Consider the following 20,171-nt stretch of genomic DNA (forward strand, 5'->3'; position numbering starts at 1 on the left):
CCTGGCTAACATTGCATCTCCCGACACGTGTTCTTCACGAGTCAGATGTCTCATGTAGAGAGGGAGACCAGGCAGAGGTCTTTCACATCACCAACTGCCTGATCCTTTTAATTGGAGATGTCGGGGATTGAACCTGGGAACTTCCGCATTCAAAGCTGACGATATTCCAACTGAAACACACACCCTCTCCTTCTTCACTGGGAAGGTCTAAAGTCCAGGGTGCATCATGGCATTTCGACCCAGCGGGACCCTGAACAGCAAAGTGATGGATCTGTGAAGGTTTCATTCCCTCTCTCAGGGCCAAGGCCAAATATTCCCTTGCCCCACGCAAGGCATGCTCCCTGCCTGGGAGTTGCTGGTGACATATGCCAAGGTCCTGTTATATCTGGAATACTATTTCTGCACTGCTCTGCCACGCTGGCCTTGTCAATCTCTTTCTTCACTTCTTTGGGGGAAGACTGTCATCCCAAAAACGCCTGCTGTCAGTCCATTCGGGCTAAAGTCTTGCTGCCGGCCCCCAAACGTCTGGCTGTCCTCGGCTGGGCTCTTGCACCTCCCCGCTTCCTCTCTGTGGAATACGATCAGGGAAAGTTCTTGCTGAATCATGCCCATCAGGAGGAATTGCAACACGCCGTAGGAATAGCCACAAAGAAATCTAATTAATAGATGGGGCGGTGAGAGGGGAGCAAATGTATGGTCACACAACACGGATTACAGCAGGGACAAATTTGGTCCTCAGCACCGTTTGCTACCCCATCCTGAGGTATGGGGGGTGGGATGGGGCCAGCCTCCAGGTAGTAAAGTGAAAAGGAGCCCCTAAAAACTTACTACGCAATCTCTTAGCAAATAATAAGAGTAAATAAAGATAGGCTCACATTTACTGACTATTTTGTTGAAAACTGTATACAGTTCGGGTGGGGTGTGGCATCGCTGCCTGCGGGATGGATGCATGCTGAGAGATCTCCGATCCTCCCATCCCCTGAATCCCCATTAAAAGCAACACAACGGATCTTTTAAACAATAGAGTATGAGAAATCCAAATGCTAAAAAGAAGAAAAACGATTCTAGAGCAGTGAAAAACTTACAATCATTCTTTTCGGCATCAAAAGAGACACTACTAAGCGAAGAAGGAAAAATGGAGCAGGCCAAAATGGCCGACGGAAGCTTTACAAATGGGACTGAAAAGGTAAATAATTCTGAAATTATACTGGTTCCACAGCTTGCAAAACTGAAAACTGACATTCTAGACCAAATGTCTAAATTAATTGCCCCATTAACTTCACAACTTGCTGAAATAAAATTCGATCTGCAGTCAGCAAATCAGAAAGCAGACAGAGCCTTGGATATGAGCTCTGCTGCACAAAGTGAAATAAAAACGCTGCAAGAAACCATCAAGACCCAACAAGAGAGACTAATTAATCTTGAAATCAATGTCAGACAAAATCACCTTAAACTAAGAGGAATTGATGAGATTTTTACACAAAAGGAGGACTTAACATCTGTGATTACAAGCTGGCTTGTAAAGCAAATTGAATTAGAGGAGGGTATAGCCCCCCTAATCACCAAAGCATATCGAGTTGGAACAATCAAGCAATATAGAAATAAATCAGTACCAAGGGACATAATTATAGAAATTCCTGACCAAAGAATAAGGATGAAGATAATCGAAAAGGTTAAAATAACTGGATCATTTTTATTTAATGGATCCCCTGTGCAAATATTCAATGACTTGCCAAGAGAAGCCTTACTGATACGAAAAGAACTAAAGCCTATCACAGAGACACTGAGGAAAGCCAACGTTAGATATAAATGGCTAAACTACGTGAAAATATTAGTAATACAGAATGGGAAGCATCATATTGCTACTAACTTGGAAAATGGAACAGAACTTCTCAACAACATCGGGGTGGAGATCCCTATGGAGACAAGCAAACAGAACCAGAAGAGGAAATCAACGGACTTACTTTCTCCGCAGAAGGGAAGTAAAATTCCCATAAGACATGCTTAAGGTGCCTTGGAAGACAGGATTGATATCTCAGTAACAAGTAGTTTTCGTTGTGTACTAAATATCTTTAATAAATGCCAAATGGGGATTTGGGGGGTGGGAGAAGGGTGACCTCGGCATAGCTCCTTATTTGTAGAACTTTTCATTTGGAAGCTGGGCTGTCCAAGACTAGAGTGGGTATTGATCGCTCTAGTCTGAAAGTTCTATATTGAGCTGGAATTGTTGATATCAGGTGATAACTAGTTAGAATATACTTATATATAAGAATATTTACAGAGTTATTAGACAAATTGGGAGGTTGGGGGGGATAGAGAGTGTTTATAGGGCTGTTAGATAGTTTGGGAAGAGGGGGAGGGGGTGTTGGTTTATAGGGGGGGAATTCATTGTTGGAACAAGGTTCAAAGTGTTTGGAGAAGAAAGGGAAGAGGTGCAGAATTTTGCATGTTTAAAGAAAAGTTAAACTAATAAGAAGTCATTTGTTATTTACAAGTTATAGAAAATTAAGCTTGTTTGAAACAATTTTGAGGAAAATATATATTAGTTTAAAAAGTGGTTAAAAGTGTTAAAGTTGATTGGGAAAGTCATAAAGTTACTTGATATTCTAGGGGTAAGGGAGTGGGGAGGGGAGGGGGGACGTTTGAGGCTTGTATTCATTCTTATTGGAAGTTTTATACTAAGGGAAAGAGGGGGGGAGGGTTGTACAGGATAGTTTAGTGCAGGAGGTAGTAAAATCCCAAAGGAACGTAAAACACAAGCAAGGATAACATCGTTTTTGAAACTGTGGGAAATAAAAAAGAAGGAAAAAATACAGAAGCAAGCAAGGTTGATCAATAAGGTATTTATCTAGGGACAAGATTCAAGGTTTGGCTGCACGTATATTGATAGTATGTAAACTTGTAAAATTATATAAAGTAATATATTGTAAGCTCATCGCTGCTGATAATATTACAGGAATTCTGAAACGATATTTTAGTGCAACAGTAGAAATTTAATTAGTATAATATGGCTTCCAAATTTAAAGCAACTACTCTGAATGTAAGAGGTTTGGGAAACCCTATTAAAAGACGAAGAGTGATATCAATGTTAGCTAAGACTAACTCTCAAATAATCTTTCTACAAGAAACTCATGCTAGAAACGATGTTCCATGCTTACTAAAAGCAAGCTGGATTCAATCCCAATATTGTGCAGCAGGTAACTCTAAGTCAAGGGGGGTGGCAATAATACTGGCCAAAGGTCTTCCTTTCCAACACAAAAAAACTCTTAAAGACCCTAAAGGAAGATACATTTTTGTGAAAGGTTTACTGGGGAATCAACCTTATACCTTGGCATCTATATATGCCCCCAATAGTCAACAACTGAACTTCATAGAAGAAACTTTAGATAAATTGGGAAAATTTCAGGAAGGTCATCTCATACTGGGGGGGGACCTAAACCACATAATGGATTATAAGTGGGACAAATCAAATTTTGGGAAAAGTTCCACTCAGAAACATAGTAAAACCAAACTGTTTCCCATAATAATGAAGCATAAAATTACTGATATATGGAGACAACTACACGAAGGGGAAAGAGATTATACGTACTATTCCCAAAGACACAACACATACACTAGAATTGATTTCATATTGATCTCTAATTCAGTGATTGATCAAGTGACTGATTCAGATATTGGTTCAAGCACATGCTCTGATCATTCTTGGGTCAATGTGTTAATAACAGCAGAACCACATATTCAAGGCTCTAAACAATGGTGTCTGCCTAAGCATTTGATTTATAACCAACAGTCATCTGAAGAAATAGGTAAAATTTTAAAAAGGACCATAGATGAGAATATGTCAGAAGAAATAGGGGCTAGCACTCTTTGGGACACGATCAAGACTGTGGCTAGAGGTCATATTATAGCTTTGTCATCAAAAATAAATAAAGAAAACATGAGGAAAAGGAAGGAATTAGAAGAGTCCATTAAAATATTGGAGGAGAAACATAAACTAACAGGAAATAAAAAGACATACATGGCTCTAACGGCTCAACGTAAAATCTTGGAGACGCTAGAAACAAATAAAGTACATAGAAGTTTAATTAAGACCAAGCAAAGATACTGGTTTAATACTCCAAAAGCTTTAAGGACCCTATCGAAAAGAATAAAGCAGAGGAACACTCAGAATGATATCCATCTTCTTCAAGATGTAAACAAGGTTAAATTTCACGATTCCAAATCAATTCTAAAAATTTTTAGGGAATTTTACACGAACTTGTACTCATCAACGAACCCTAATCAATCTAAAATCATGGAGTTCTTACAATCCCTCAAAAATGTCAAAAAAATAGAAAGTTGCCATAGGACTCTCTTAGACAAACCTGTCTGTTTGCAGGAAACATTAGAAGCAATTAACTTGGCAAAAAATAACAAAGCTACGGGACCGGATGGTTATCCATCAGAGTTCTATAAAAAATATGCGGTTCTTTTAGCTCAACACTTAACCAATGCATGCAATGTAGTTTTGAATGAATGTAAAATGCCCCCTACTTGGAACATGGCTGACATTATCGTAATACATAAACAAGGGAAAGACCCATTAAATGCAGAATCATATAGACCGATATCACTGCTCAACCATGATTATAAAGTATTCACATCCATTCTAGTCCGGCGTCTAAACTCATTCATAAGCAATTATATCCACCCCAACCAGACAGGTTTTATCCCAAAAAGAGAAATCACAGATAATATCTACAAAACTCTGTCTTTGATAGAACATTGCAAAAACAACAAAATTGAAGCCTTATTTTTGTCTTTAGACATTCAAAAAGCTTTTGACTCTGTGGAGAAAAATTACTTGAGTAGTACCCTCCAATTTTTTGGATTTGGGGAAAAATTTTTGAATGCTGTAGGGGCTATATACTCACACACCTCGGCCAACATCAAAATTAATGGGTTACGATCAGAGAAAATTGTAATAAATAGAGGTACCAGACAGGGTTGCCCACTATCGCCCATACTTTTTGCAATTGCCTTAGAACCACTTGCAATAGCATTAAGGGAAAACATGGACATTCATGGTATTCCCATTAAAAATGACTCCCTTAAATTATCCCTCTTTGCGGATGACATGCTTATTTATCTATCACATCCAGTAAATTCTTTGAAACATCTCCATCCCTTATTATCGGAATTTGGTAATATTTCTGGCCTGAGGGTTAATCAATCAAAATCTCAAATTCTCCCCATAAATATAGCTAAAAATTTAGAAGATCAAATTGGCACACAGTACAAATTCCAATGGGCATCAAAATATCTAACATATCTTGGCATTAATATTCCCTCCAATTTAAATGACCTTATTAAATTAAACCACCAAAGGATAGAAAAACAGATCAAGATTGAGATCTCTAATTGGAACAAATTACAACTTAGCTGGTTTGACAGATACCAACTAATAAAAGCATTCATTTTACCCAAATTTCTCTTCATTTTTAGGGCAATCCCAGCGGTAATTCCCATAACTCTAATCACTCAATGGCAGACATTAATTAATAACTTTCTATGGCAAAATAAACACCCCAGGATCCCATTCTCCACACTACGTCGGAAATCCAGAGATGGTGGTTTTAATTTCCCAGACCTCAACCTATACCAAACAGCAATCAGGCTTCTCAATTTACTTCAACTTATCTCCGTAAATAATACAGCAGGCTGGGTCACTCTCTTCAAGACGCTTATAGACACATACACTATCAATGATCTAATGTGGAATAAGCAAACAAACAGGCCCAATAGCATTCATAAAAATAGGTTTTTATTTGCAATACTGAACTCATGGGATAAACATAAAAATAAACTGGTTCCAGACATATCCAGATTTTCTTCCTTCATAAATCAAACCTGGTTTTCTCCAGGTAAAGATCCAGTTTTCCAAAACATTTTTCGACAAGCCAACTTGACAAGATTAATTGACTTAGCGTCACCCGCGGGTCTGCTGGGAAGACTAGAACTAGAACGTAAACTGAAACAAAAACTGTTATGGTTCAGATATCTACAGGTTAAAAGCATGTCAGAACAAATAGGTCTGAAGTCAATTATGAAAGAACCACTGACAGAATTTGAAATGGTGCTACGCTCCTATACAACGCAAAAAAAGGGTATGATATCGATACTTTATTCTATCCTTCTAAACACGGTGAATAAAAAACAGATTTCATGTCAATCCAGCTGGGCCAAAGACAGTAAGGTAGACCAATCCTTGGAAACCTGGAAAAAAATTTGGACATCAGACATTTTCAAATCAAATGTTATTTCAACTAAGTTACAATCTTTCAAGGTTGTGCACAGGTGGTATCTTACCCCTAAGAGAATATCACATATATACCCATTGGCCTCCCCACAGTGCTGGAAGAAATGTGGAGAGGTAGGAACGTTCGCCCACTGTTGGTGGGAATGTGCACTTATTAAAAATTATTGGGGTAAAGTGCTTGAAGAAATCAGAGTAATAACAGAGTATATAATCCCGTTAGACCCCAAGATTATCTTCTTGAATCAGTGGGGTGATTTACCTATACCTAAAATTAGAAGAGATCTGATTGCAACTTTTCTTGTAGTAGCAAAGAATGAGATAGCTTTGGTTTGGAAGAAAAACTCAGCTCCCTTAATTGAAGCATGGTTGGAAAAAGTGTGGAATTATTTCATTGTGGAAAAAACACACAACGATCTCTATGTAGCAGAGAAGTTTCCGGTGAGCTCTAATTTTGTGGAGAAATGGTTCCCGTTTTTTGAATATGTTGAAAAACATAACATTCAGCCGAAATCAAAAATCCTTCAAACAATAACTATGTCAAAGGGTTTTACACTATAAAGTTCCACAATGTATATAACTTTGTTGACACGTGCTGACTCTCCTTCTGTAACAAAATTCCATGCATTGAATTGATTGTTTGTTTGTTGTACATGTTCAAGTTTGTATGTTGTAATTGTTTTCGTTTAATAAAAAGTTTATAAACAAAAAAAAAAAACTGTATACAGTTCAAAAAATGTGTATTCCAACTCTTACACACACTATTACATGACAAAATTCTCTCTCTACAGGCAAATCAACTTCGAAAGTGCTTCATGTAGGACAGACCAAGTTGAGAGGGATATGTATCAATACATCCACAAAGTGCTAGTGCTAAAGTGCGAATGCCAAACAAACTTGCATATATGTTTTATATTGCACAATGATTCTGAAGTGAAAACGCATCGGTTGCACCTTTCAATAATGCATATCCCACAATACAACTTCTGCTCAATTTTTACAAATATATTCAGAAGTCCTAAGCACCAGTATCCTAATGGTAATAGAGAGTCCAAAAGCTATTCTTGTTATGAAGAGTATCTTGAAGCGGCTGTGAAGCATCCAATGTTCTCTTTGTATCCTCTAACGGGCTGTCTAGTTCCTTGATATCTCGTCTCAAACTACATCTTTCTCAAAGAGTCACAGTCAAAGTTCTCATTGAGGTCATTTACACTGGCAAATCTGGTTGCTTCCTCATTCAGGTAGTGGCTGGAGGTCTCCCGGAATTACAACTGATCTCCAGGCCACAGAGATCAGTTCCCATGAAGATAATGGCAGCTTTAGAGGGTGGACTCTATGGTAATATACTCTACTGAGGTCCCCCCTTCAAACCCCGCCCTCTCCAGGCCCCACCCCCCCAAATCTCCTGGAATTTCCCAGCCTGGAGCTGGCAGCCCGAGGACGGGCACACACACACGCCAGATCTGCCTGTGAACAGAGCTCCTCCCTCTCTGCTCTCCTACCACATCCTGCAATCCTGGCCCAGTCGTTCAGGAGGGCAGCCAGATTTGATCCTGACCACGTTTCCTTCTCACCACATCCTTTGAGGAGACCGTGTGGCTGCCGCTGTCTTTGTGGGAAACCTGCTAGCGTTTGCTTGTGGTTGAGATGCCACTCGGAGAACAGCTCTGGTTGGCTATCAGCCATCGGCTCCCCGAGTACCTATTTGGAGCATGATTCAATTCCCTCCCTCTCCTTCTGTCTGCAGTCAGGCCCTTAAGCTACGCTTAGGATTTGGCAGGGCTCCTTCCTGGACCCCAAGTTCCTCGGGAGCTCTCGTCAGACAGGCCTGGCCTCAGGCAGATATCCTCTAGCAGGGGGGCCTGAGCGCATGGGATTCTCAGCCTGTTGTGGAGGCTCAGAAGCAGAGAGGGGTTTTCTCACCCCGTGCAAGGAACACCCATCACCTCCTCTCACACTGCTAGCCGATCTGGCCAGTGAGCAGCATGGGTCGAGGAGGCAGCAAGGGTCGGGTTGCCAACTCCAGGTGAGTCCTGGCAGTCTCCCAGAAGTACAACTGGTCTCCAGGCGATAACATTTAGTTCCCCTGGAGAAAATGGATACTTTGGAAGGGGGACTTCATCATCCTAAGATATAAAAGGCAAACTGTGTTGCCTACGACTCTCTTTTCATCCCCGTGCAGGTGCACTTGTGGGGATAAAAAGTCAGTTGTCAGCAACAGATTTTTCCTGGGTGCCAGAGCTCAGGAACGGAGTCTGCGCCCAGGGACTCAGCCTGGGTGCAGGGAGAAGAAGTCAGCGGAGCCACACCAGTCCCTCCTGGGCCTTGGCTGCTGGCCCCAGAGCAAGGAGGAGAGGCACCGGCCGGAGCAGCTGCCAGAGCAGCCGGCGGAGCCGTGCTGGTCCCCCATGGGCCTCAGAGGCCAGCCTACGCAGCACCAGGGATGGTGCAGGCCACCCCGAGGGCAGCAGGGCTGAGCGTGCAGCCAGGGCACCAGGTTTTCTAGAGCCTGTTGTTTATATGGCGGGCTTAGTTGCCAGTAGTATTACACTCTGCTCCCTCTCTTCCCCAAGCCCCTCCTTCCCGAGACTCCACCCCCAAATCTCCAGGAATTTTCCAATCCAGAGCTGGCACCCTATGCAAGGCACATCCCCTTCTGTATCACTGATGGTTGGGAGCAAATTCAGTCCCTCTGCATCCTCCACACAATATTGTCCCAAGCACTTGTTTGAGCGGCCTTTCTGGAGAACTGGTCCCTGGTGGGCTAAGCAGAAGTAAATAAGCTGCGGAACCAACTACTCTCGGGATAACATCTTGTCCTGGCAAAGGCCAGATCCAGACGTCACGGGCTCCACAGCCCCAGCCAGGCTCCCTCTCCCAGCACATAACCCCCATGCTTGTGCTCACAGCCCTGTGCTTCTGCAGTGCACAGTAGGGTTGCCATCCTCCAGGCAAGGCCTGAAGGTCTCCCAGAATTATAACTCATCTCCAGATGACCGAGATCAATTCCACTGGAGGAAATGGTTGCTATGGTCCCTCAGTGGAACAGGCTTCCTCAGGAGGTGGTGGGCTCTCCTTCTTTGGATGTTTTTAAGCAGAGGCTAGATGGCCATCTGACAGCAATGTTGATTCTGTGAACCTGGGCAGATCATGAGAGGGAGGGCAGGAAGGGTTACATCAGTGCTTAGTTCTCGTGGCCCCTTCTTACATGCCCAGGGTGAGGCTGATCGCCACTTTGGGGTCAGGCAGCAATTTTCCCCAGGCCAGTTTGGCTAGGGATCCTGACAGTGTTATTCAAAAAGGCTTTTTACTCAGATAGGAGGGCGGTATTGTAGGGAGAGGGTCTCAGATGCTTCACTAGTGAGTTAGGGACCATGGACTTCCCCACTATGGTGCCTTACATACTTACATGCTGCTTTAAATATGTACTCCTATATACTTCCTGTGCTTCATGTTATCTAATGTCAGTCCTAGAATTGCTTATGCTCTGTTTCAGCAATTTTTCAACTCCATATTGGATCTTTGCTATTGCTATGTCTTTGTAAACTTGTCTTTATTATCCTATGGCATTGTTTATGAAATTGTCCTTGATACTGTATTGAAATGTCCTTGATACTGATTGTACTAATCTCATACTGTGTAATCCGCCTTGAGTCTCAGTGAGAAAGGTGGACTATAAATGACATAAAATAAAGTCAAAATAAAATCTTCTGGGCATGGAGCAGGGGTTACTGGGTGTGTGGTGGGGGGAGATAGTTGTGAATTTCCTGCACTGTGCAGGGGGTTGGACTAGATGACTCTAGAGGTCCCTTCCAACCCTATGATTCTGTGATTCTATGGGGGTGTGCATCCTATGGAATTAGACCCTGCTGAAGCCCCTCCATTCCGCCAACTAATCTCACACTGTGTAATCCGCCTTGAGTCTCAATGAGAAAGGTGGACTATTAATGAGATAAATAAAATAATAAAAATAAAATAAACTCCAGCCGCCCCATGCTCCACGGCCACAATTTCCAGTTATTTCCCAGTCAGGAGTTGGCAGCCCCAGTGCCCAGAGATCTCTTGGCTGGTCCCTTGGTGTGTTTAGCAGGTGAGGCTGAGTGTCCAGTGGTCCAGTCACTGACCCCCTGTCTTTGCGGGGCAGATCCCTTGGATTTTCTGGGCAACCGCTAAGGCAGACTTGGCCGCTGGCTCTAGATTCAGTCCCACCTGGGGCTTGTTCTTCTCCAATGGTGTGGGCAGATTAGTGGGTCCCTCATGGCTGCCTCAATCCCAGTGCTTCCTAGATCTCTATTCAAGGGTTGACGTGGTGCCCCAGCCTTTTCCTAGTTTCCCTCACAGAGCCACAGGATAATAGGACACAAACGAGTCTGAGGGCCAAGCTACACATGACGAATGACACTTGAACGGCAAGTGGATTGAGTGGAGGGCAAGTGAACAGGGAGAAATACACTTGCTGTTCAAGTGTCATTCGTCATGTGTAGCTTGGCCCTCAGTGTCCTATGCTAACCCCACCTTACTAATTTATCCTGAGGAGCAGATCAGAAGAAACTAAAATCTCCTGAGAGGGCTCCCATCCTCCAAAATGACAGATCGGAGTAAATTTTTTAAAAAGCGTAAAAATCATCCCATTCTCGGATCACAATAAAATTGGAGCCGTGGCCTGAATAAAGGAAGAGCTCAGTCTCTGCGCTGTACCATAAAGTAAATTTTATTAGGAGATCTTATAAGGTAGGCCAGAAGTAGCCGATTTTACAAGGTGGGCCAGTTCTGTGATGCTGTTGGCACTGGTGGAGGGGCTAAAGGCGGGAGACAGAGGCTTGCCTCAGTCCGTTGTCCGTTCCCTGCTCTTAGCCAGTACGCTGCCCTTGTTCTCATTTCCTCCAAACAAAACACTTTGGACTTGCACCGGGATTTTTGGAACTGGCTTCCTCCCAGAAAAGATTTGGGTGAGACCAGGGGCCATTTTGTAGAAAAAGAGCCGCAGGAACTCATTAGCACCACTCATTAACATAACTCATTAGCATATGCCACACCCCTTGCCATCACCGGAAGTGTTCTATTAGCATAACTGGTTTGCATATGCCACACCCCCTGACCTCACCTATCCTGTCTGTTTTGGACCCAATCCTGACCATTCAGGGCCGAAATGGGGCCCAAAATGGCAAAAGGGGGCTGAAAATGGCTGAAAAGGGGCCCAAAATGGTCAGGATCGGGCTGCTGCTGAGCAGGAGAGTGATCCATCACCCATCAGAGGCCTGATCCTGGCCGTTTTGGCCCCAATCCAGGCCACAATGGGCCCAAAGTGGCTGAAAATCAGGTGGGCGGGGCCATGTGATGTGACCTCTTTGGAGAACTACCGGAGCTGCGTCCCTGTGCGTTCCCCCTCAAAATGAGCCCTGGGTGAGACACATGAAAAAGGAAAGCTATCTGTGTCACATGTTGATGCCACCCTTCCTCCAAGGAGCTCAGGGGGCTGTTTTATATACACAACCCCCCTGTGAGGTAGGCTAGGCAGGAGGTTGGTTGGCCAAGGACACCCAGTAACCTTCCTGGCTGAGCCAGGATTTGATTCAACTCTTCTGTAGCAGCTAGCCCACGTGGGATCTCTCTCTCTCTCTCTCTCTCTCTCTCTCTGCCTGCCTGCCTGCCTTCTTTCTTTCTTTCTTTCTTTCTTTCTTTCTTTCTTTCTTTCTTTCTTTCTTTCTTGGATAGCCTCATACTTTAGAACTGGAAGCGGGAAAGTAGGACACCCTTGCTACTCCTGGGCAACTGCGGAAGCGCTCCATTCCCCATGGATGTCTGCACAAGCAATGTCCACAATGTAGCTAGATCTAAGCGAGTAGCTGTGTTGGTCTGCAGTAGAACAGTGGTACCGAGACCAAGAAGATTTGCAGGGTGTAAGCTTTCGAGAGTCAGAGCTCCCTTCTTCACACTTGGAGGGCTGCTTGCCTCCACTCACACAAAGCACACATGAAGAGCTGAGATTTGATTCAAGGCTCTTTGAAAGCAATTGAACACAAAGAAACAAAGATACTTCCGTGAATATAGTTAGGAAGGTAGCCGTGCTGGTCTGCAGTTGAACAGCAGGATTTGAGTCCAGTGGCACCTGAGAGACCAACAAGATTTTAGGGGCGTCAGCTTTCAAGCGTCTGAAGAAGGGAGTTGTGACTCTCAAAAGCTTACACCCTGAAAATCTTGTTGGTCTGTAAGGCGCCACTGGGTTGCAGTCCAGCTGATCCTTGATTGTGTCACTTGTGAATGCTCTTCATGCAGGGCAGGAAAGCAGAGGAGAGGTCCTTCTAAACTGAAGCAGATCCTGGCTACTGGGCACCAGCGAGAAGAGGTTCTCTTTCCGAAGTCCCAGTGAAATGAATGGGAGTTTCCCAAGAACAGCTTCTTGCTCTACAGAGCCCAAGGCAACCTTTGCATTACAATGCCAGATCTAATACCGGGACTTGGCAAATCAATCCCCCCTTCTCTTTGCTTCAGGAACAACTCTGCTGTTTTGGATTGTGGTGTCCTGGAGTTTTTAACGTCTAACCCTTTTTTCTGATGTCTGGCAACGATAGCGGCGAGCCTTCCTTTCCTGGGGCGGGGCGGGTCGTTGGAAGACTGGATGTCTTTGCACTGCGGCCCTTGATCCAAAGCGAGAACAAAAACCAGCAGCCGCCCGCCCTAAGTTTATTGTTCTGGAGGGGAGGAGGGATAATGGCAGGGCTGGTCTCCCACCCCACCCCACCCCACCCCACCCCCGCCTGCTGCCTTTTATTTTACTACACTTCTTGGATTTCCGGCAGTGGTTCATTCAAGACCAAACACATCCCTGCGGTTTCCATGCTGGTTACTAAAAGCTTCGATTTGCAGAGCCTCAGGCGGGTACAGCCCGGACTGGGGGAGGCTTATAAAAGCCGCAGAGGCCTCAGAGAGCAGGACAAAGGAAGAGGGCGACCTGGCGGGACCTGTCCTCCGAGAGGCTGCAGGAGAGCGTCCCAGCCGGGGAAGCCACCGAACTGGGAGCGGCGCGCAGGGCAGGTTGCTCTGCCCCGGGAGGTACCGCGCTCTGCAACAGCTCAGTTCTGGGGTGATCCGGGCAGAAAGGAGGGGGGCAGTGGGAGGGGGGTCCTCCCAGCAGGGGAGGAGAGCACAGCACCCGTTCTGTACGAGGAGGGGCTTGGAATGGGCAAAAACAGAGGTCCCCGGCTGGGCCTAGGGTTGCCAGTCTCCAGGTAGTGGCTGGAGATCTCCTGGAATTACAACTCGTCTCCAGGCCACAGAGGTCAGTTCACCTGGAGAAAATGGCTACTTTTGGGGAGGACTGTATGGAATTATGCCATGCCAAGGTCCTTTCCCTCCCGAAGCCCCACTTTCTTCAGGTTTCTCCAGGTTTCACCCCCCCTTCCAGATCTCCAGGAATTTCCCTACTTGGAGCTGGCAACCCTAGCTGGGCCCTTGTTTTCAGCTCCACTTTGTCCTCTTCTCCAAAGCCTCCCTCCTGCTCCTTCCAGAACTCCCTATCTATCTATCTATCTATCTATCTATCTATCTATCTATCTATCTATCTATCTATCTATCTATCTATCTATCGGGCCTCTTTCTGGGTGTTTTCTTTTGCCTCTGAAACTGTGCAAAGCGCTGCATACTCAGTAGTCTTATTCATGCTATCAGTAATATTATGGTTATTATTGTTATGATCAACCCAACCTTACTTTATCGGCTCCTCTAGTTGCAGCTGACACCCCCCCCCCAGCTCCATCCTCGTCAACCGGTCCAAGGCCTCCTCCTGCTCTTTCCTGCTTTCTTTGGCTAATATAACAGTGGTTTGTTATGAGTCCCTTTGGGGTCCTGCGCAGCGCCTTGCCCCCAATGCTGATCGAAGGAAGGCGCAGGAATGGGCATCTCGGAGCTGGCTCCTCCCTGGGGTGTCTCTGTCTTGCCTCCTTGGCATTTGACAGCTGGACGTGCCGAGCCACCGCACCAGGCAGCTTTGCCCCTGGGCTGCTGCCGCACAGTCTCTTCCTGGGCATGTGACACTCTCACATGCAGATGTGCACCCTGTCTCTGCAAACCAAGGGGTTGGGCGGTGCCCCTGCAGGCCATGTGATGCCCCCATCCAGGTGTGCATTTCTCTTCCAGGTGCCTCATGGACGCCCTGCTGCCCTTTGCTCTCCTGCTGGCTGTGTGGAGCCTCCCCTTCTCCTCCTCCTCCTCCTCCTCCTTCCCCCACCACCTGGTCCGGCTGAGCTCCAGGCGCAGCAACTGCAAGCCGGTGCCCACCAGCATGAGCCTGTGCCATGGGGTGGGCTACAGCGAGATGCGCCTGCCCAACCTTCTCGGCCACGACACCATGAAGGAGGCCCTGCAGCAAGCAGCTTCCTGGGTGCCCCTGCTGACCAAGCAGTGCCACCGCGACACCAAGAAGTTCCTCTGCTCCCTCTTTGCCCCCGTGTGCGTTAGCGAGGTGGAGGAGCCCATCTTTCCCTGCAGGTCCCTCTGCGAGAACGTCAGAGATGGCTGCACCCCTGTCATGGCTGCCTTTGGCTTCCCCTGGCCGGAGATGCTGAACTGCAGCCGGTTCCCCCAGGGGAACGAACTCTGCATCCCCCCTGCTGGCCCCGAGGACAGGCTGCCGGTCCTGAGGGAAGGTGAGTGTCAGGGGCTGCCCGCCCCGTAGGTAAGCGCCGCTGGCAGGTCACGGCATTGCGGATCGGTGGGTGCAGGAATGAAACAGCAGCAGTGGCAGGAGCGTGGGCAGTTCTTAGCCCCTGGCTTTTAGCTCATGGTTTTTCTGCTGAGTCTGTCACCCAGAATCTAATTGTCATCATAATTCAGCTTCTGGAGAACCTCAGTTAGCAATTCCAAAGTATAATAAGTTTCTAGTCCTTATGAATATGAGAATATGCTTTGAAGTATAAAAGTAGGAAGGGAGGGAAAGAAAGAAAGAAAGAAAGAAAGAAAGAAAGAAAGAAAGAAAGAAAGAAAGAAAGAAAGAAAGAAAGAAGAGGAAGGTTGATTAGGTGTGCATGTGTACAATAAGATTAGGAAAAGAAAGGCATTGATTGTGAAAGAGAAGCAGGGGGATAAAGGCTGGGATAAGGGACACCGTGAAGATCCTTTCCAAACAAACGTGCAGATTCCTATTCCATGAGGCAGTAATATTCACACCCGAGGCACGTTTGCACTGCAGAGCACTTCGGCCATGCCTTCTCCCCCTCAAACTGCAGTTCAGCTTTCTATCAAAGGCTTCTCAGCTCCCTCAACTCGCTGCATTCGTTGGATCGCCTCAGGAAAGGTCTTGTTTGTTTGTTTGTTTATGTCATTTATAGTCCGCCTTTCTCACTGAGACTCAAGGCGGATTACATTGTGTGAGATTAGTACAATCAGTAGCCAGGACATTTCCATACAGTGTCAAGAACGTTTCCATAAACAATGTCATGGGGCAAATGAAGACAAATTTACAAAGAAGACAGAGCATTAGCAAGGATCCAATACAGAGTTGAAGAATTGCTGAAACAGAACATGAGCAATTCTAGGACTGACATTAGACAACATGAAGCACAGGTAGCACATAGGAGCACATATTTAAAGCAACAGATAGGATGTAAGGCAACATTATATCTTAATGCTCATTGAGCATTTTACTGTAACCCGCCCTGAGCCAGTTCGCAGGGAGGCTAGAAATAGAATCAATCAGTCAATAAAATAAATAATGGTGAAGTCTATGGTTCCTAACTCATTAGCAAAACATCTGAGACTGACAATTAAAAGGCTTTCAAACTATTTACGTGGATGTGTAGATGCCTCCTATGGGCAGAGCCACATGTTGCAATAAATGCAGGGCTGCCAATGAAACTGACACCCCCTTGCTCCCCTTTCTCCCTGCGGCACTTACTAAGAATTATCCTGCATGCAGATGTCTTCACATTGTGCCCTTCTCTGTCCTTCCCTCCCTAAGCAGCAGGCAACAAACATCGAGTGGTAGGCCGTTTTCACACTGCCTACCAGCCACGGAACATTGTGCCGAGCTCCCAGAATGACAGCGCCAAGAAGACGCCGTCGTTCCGGGAGCTCGGTGCAATGTTCCGTGGCCGGTAAGCAGTGCGAAAACGCCCGTCAAGTAACGCATGACATGGTGGGATCAGGACAAGGGGAAGTGTTAGTGGAGGGGAGAACTCAACCCAGGCCGTCTATAGTTCCTTCAGAAGCAAAGTGCTCATTGGGAATGGATTCTGGAAGAAGCCAGGATGTCACCTGGTGCCCCGGGAACGGTCTGTCCAAATGAGACAAGTTCCCTGTCTGTCCAATTCGTTTCTGTCTTGCTGTCAGCGCGACATGCACAGTTCTCCCTTCCCTGTTTTCTTAACATCTCCGAGAGGCAGGCAAGGCCAAGAGAGTGCATGGAGCCCAAGTAGGGTTGCCAGATCTAGGTTTGGAAATTCCTGGAGATCTGGGGCAGGGGGTGGTGGATCCTGGAGAGAGGGGCGTTTGGGGAGGGGAGGGGCTCAATGGAGTATGATGCTATAGTGATCACCTTTCAAAGCAGTCCTTTTCTCCAGGGGAATGGGTCTCTGTTGCCTGGAGATCAGTTGTAATTCTGGGAGGTCTCCAGCCAGCACCTGGAGGTTGGCCACCCTAAGCCCAGGGTCCCCTAGTGAGTTTCATAGCGTTCTGGGGTGGGATGTGAACCCCTGATCTCGCAGGTCCTAGTCCAACAGTTTTACTACAACAGGACACTGTCTTTGAGAGTTCATTTGTGAGGGCCTGGGCTTCTGTGGCCAAAATACTAGACTGGCCTGAATGAAAACTGAAATTTATTTATCTGCTGGTTGCATTTTTATCCCTCTCTACCCCTTAAGGTGGCATTCCCAAAAAGGGCCCTTATGCCCTTGCGGCTGTGACATTGGGCAGGGGGCCACAGGAGGGCATATGGTCCTACCGTGGGGTACACACCGGGAAGGAACCAGGGCCTCTTCCCCCTCGTGCCAAGTGCCACTTCTTAAGAGCGAGTGCCTGACCTTCAGACTAGCATCTGGGAGAACCCGGCTGAAATTTCCCTGCAGCTCTCTGGCTGACCTGGGCCCGGCCATTCTCTTAGGGCCAAGCTACACATGACGAATGACACTTGAACAGCAAGTGTATTTCTCCCTGTTCACTTGCCCTCCACTCAATCCACTTGCCGTTCAAGTGTCATTCGTCATGTGTAGCTTGGCCCTCAGTCTCGCTACCTCTCAAGGTTGTTGTGAGAGAAGAAAGAAGGGATTGCTTAAAAAAAAAAAGCAAAAGCACATATAAAGAGTCAGAGAATGCCTGCTTCCCACCCCACCTCACTGGGAAGCGATTCTCCAGGTTGCCATTTGGGCAGCCCTACACGAGGGACATTTGCAGCCAAATTACGGTGACCCCTCGTGGCATTTTCCAGGCAAGAGGTGGTTTACCATTGCCTGCCTCTGGCAGAGCGTCCCTCTACTTCCTTGGCAGTCTCCTATCCAAGTCCTAACCAGGGCAGGCCCTGTTTAGCTTCCAAGCTTGTTCAATTTTGGGCTTGCCTGGGCCATCCAGATCAAAGCAGCAGTCAGTGTAATAGTACCAACTTGTATTCCCTTCCTGAATACTGCAAGGTACTTAACTTTGAGGTGAATTCTGCAGGGTCTCCACAAGGTTCTCGTCTCTCTAAACCGAGTCTGTCTTGTCCCTCCTTTCTCCCCCTCCCCAATATCTTCCTTTGCTCCCTCAGACGCAGTGTGCGCAGCCTGTCTTGACAAGGGGCAGAGTGAGAAGGAATTCTTGGACAATGTCTGCAGCCAGGATTTTGGTGAGTCTCCTCTTTTGTGGCAGTGGCTACAGTGGCTCTGGTTCTAGTGGACCACAGCCAGGCTACTTGGATTGGGGGTGCTAGCTCGTGGCTAGCTGGAGAAACAGGGAAACGGCAAAGGCAACTGTGGTGGGAGGGGGTGAGGCGGGAACTAAGTGAGGCAGGGGCAGTGCTGACGGGCAACTCTTCTCTCCCTCAGCGCTGAAAATGATCATTAAATCCTTGTCCGGCGTTGAAGGGGATCTACAGGTAGTCCCAGAAAGCAAAGGCCGCACTCTGTACAAACAGAACGGCTGGTCAGAAGAGGAGCGGAAGAAGCCAGTTCTGTGGCTGGCGAACGGAGAGGCCTGTTCCTGCAAGGAGCTGGCGGGGCCGGGTTCCGTGGTCCTCGCCATGGGGCACAGGGTTGCTGGCCGGCTCGTCATCTTGTGGGTCAGGAAGTGGAGGCACGGCGAGAAGGAGATGAAGAAGTTCTCCAGGGCCGTGCGGAAGCTGCAGTGTTAGAGGCGACGTCCTTTCCCATTCAGACCGAGAAACTTCTCCGCTTTCCTCCTGGCCCCTTCTCGTCAATAATGCCTCCGTATCTTTGAACGACCACTACAGAAGGAAAAGAAACCACAGAAAGAAACCACGGAAAGGAACCATGACTACATATGTTCCTCTTTTTTTTTTTCTTGGAGGGGGGAGTATGAGGAACCCCCTCCCCGTCCACAACGAGTTTCCACAAAATCTGCATAGTCAAGAAGGCAGCGATGGACAGGAAGAAGGACAAGAATCTCTCCGAGAGAGGGTGGCGTTTCCTAGTCCAATAATTAGGGTGTGTGTGTGTGTGTTTCCTTTCTGAAGGACAGGTTGGTTTTTGGCTCATGGATACTTCGAGCTCCTTGAGATTAAAACAAAGCGACGCCGAGGAGAAAGATCCAGTTGCAACTGAGAGCGCAGGAAATTCGGGGGGTGGCGGGTGGGTCGCCTTTGCACCTCATCAGTAGGACGTTTTTATCCTGCCTCTTCCTCCAAGGAACATCTTCTCCCTTCTTCTCCCTTCCCCGTTTTATCCTCACAGTGACTCCTAGAGGTAGGCTAAGCAAGGTTACCCACTCAGCTTCACAGCAGAGGCGAGATCTGAACCTGGGTTTTGTGGACCTTAGTCCGTCACTCCAGCCACTACAGTTCACTGGTTGTAACCATTACACCACATTGTCTTGCCTTCTCCTATCCGCACCTCTTGTGCAAGGGAGGGGACTGCATATGAGGACATGGAGTTCAGGCTCTGACAGCAGTCTCTGTGCTTGTGGGGTTATCCTGATGTCGGGAGGAGAGAACGACACATCGGCCTTCCTAACACCAAAGCCCCTTTATCCCTCTTGTGCGTCTTGAACACTTTTTATACTTTTGCAAAATATACAATGTGTTTGTGATGTGTAAGGCATTAATTTCTGGAGGGTGCAGATCTCGTTTCCATATTAATCATTTTTAAGAGCTGGGGAAAAAACCTTTTCTTCCTGTGATGTCTTTTGTGTGTGCATCACCTCTGACTAAATAGGTTTTGCCTGTTTTAGAAACTATACCAAAACCTGCTCTCCTGTTTGACCAAAAGCAAAAGAGTGAGATAAGAACACACAGCGATCTCTCTTTCACACGGCCTTTAACCTTCTGGAAAATATATCAAAGAATGCCACTGATGGCTGCGATGTCCCTGAAATCTTATATTGTACATTCTGGCAGTTGCATTTTACTGCTGTTTTGTTATTAATTAGGTTTAATTAAAAGACACTTTCTTCATACTGCTTGTTTAATTTCGAGGGGTTTTTTTTACCGTACCAGAATCCAGAAGGATGTGGGGGGGGGGTGATGCTCCCTAACTGGCATCAATTAGAGCCAGTTTGGTGTAGTGGTTAAGAGCGGTGGGTCTCTAATCTGGAGAGCCGGGTTTGATTCCCCACTCCTCTGGTCAAAGCCAGCTGGGTGACCTTGGGCTAGTCACAGCTCTTTTGGAGTTCTCTCAGCCCCACCCATCTCACAGGGAGTTTGTTGTGGGGATAATAGTAACATACTTTGTAAACC

The 20,171-nt window shown here is 46.4% G+C and overlaps 1 protein-coding gene across 1 annotated transcript; it reads left to right on the top strand.

The window, feature by feature from the left end:
* Positions 1–13,055: 13,055 nt before the first annotated feature.
* Positions 13,056–19,889, top strand: LOC129325988 (secreted frizzled-related protein 2-like). The gene is made up of 4 exons (XM_054974036.1): positions 13,056–13,348; positions 14,432–14,940; positions 18,030–18,107; positions 18,307–19,889. The coding sequence occupies exons 2-4, from the start codon at positions 14,439–14,441 to the stop codon at positions 18,609–18,611; spliced, it is 885 nt and encodes a 294-aa protein (XP_054830011.1). The 5' UTR covers positions 13,056–13,348; positions 14,432–14,438; the 3' UTR covers positions 18,612–19,889.
* Positions 19,890–20,171: the final 282 nt, after the last annotated feature.

The sequence above is a fragment of the Eublepharis macularius genome, chromosome 3, assembly GCF_028583425.1.
Source record: "Eublepharis macularius isolate TG4126 chromosome 3, MPM_Emac_v1.0, whole genome shotgun sequence".
NCBI lineage: Eukaryota > Metazoa > Chordata > Lepidosauria > Squamata > Eublepharidae > Eublepharis > Eublepharis macularius.

What these genes read in the sequence shown, in the direction of transcription:
- LOC129325988 (XM_054974036.1), top strand. Translation starts at nt 14,439, where the DNA reads ATGGACGCCCTGCTGCCCTTTGCTCTCCTGCTGGCTGTGTGGAGCCTC. An exon ending in GCTGCCGGTCCTGAGGGAAG is followed by an intron (nt 14,941 to 18,029) that starts GTGAGTGTCAGG and finishes TTGCTCCCTCAG; the next exon opens with ACGCAGTGTGCGCAGCCTGT. An exon ending in TGTCTGCAGCCAGGATTTTG is followed by an intron (nt 18,108 to 18,306) that starts GTGAGTCTCCTC and finishes TCTCTCCCTCAG; the next exon opens with CGCTGAAAATGATCATTAAA.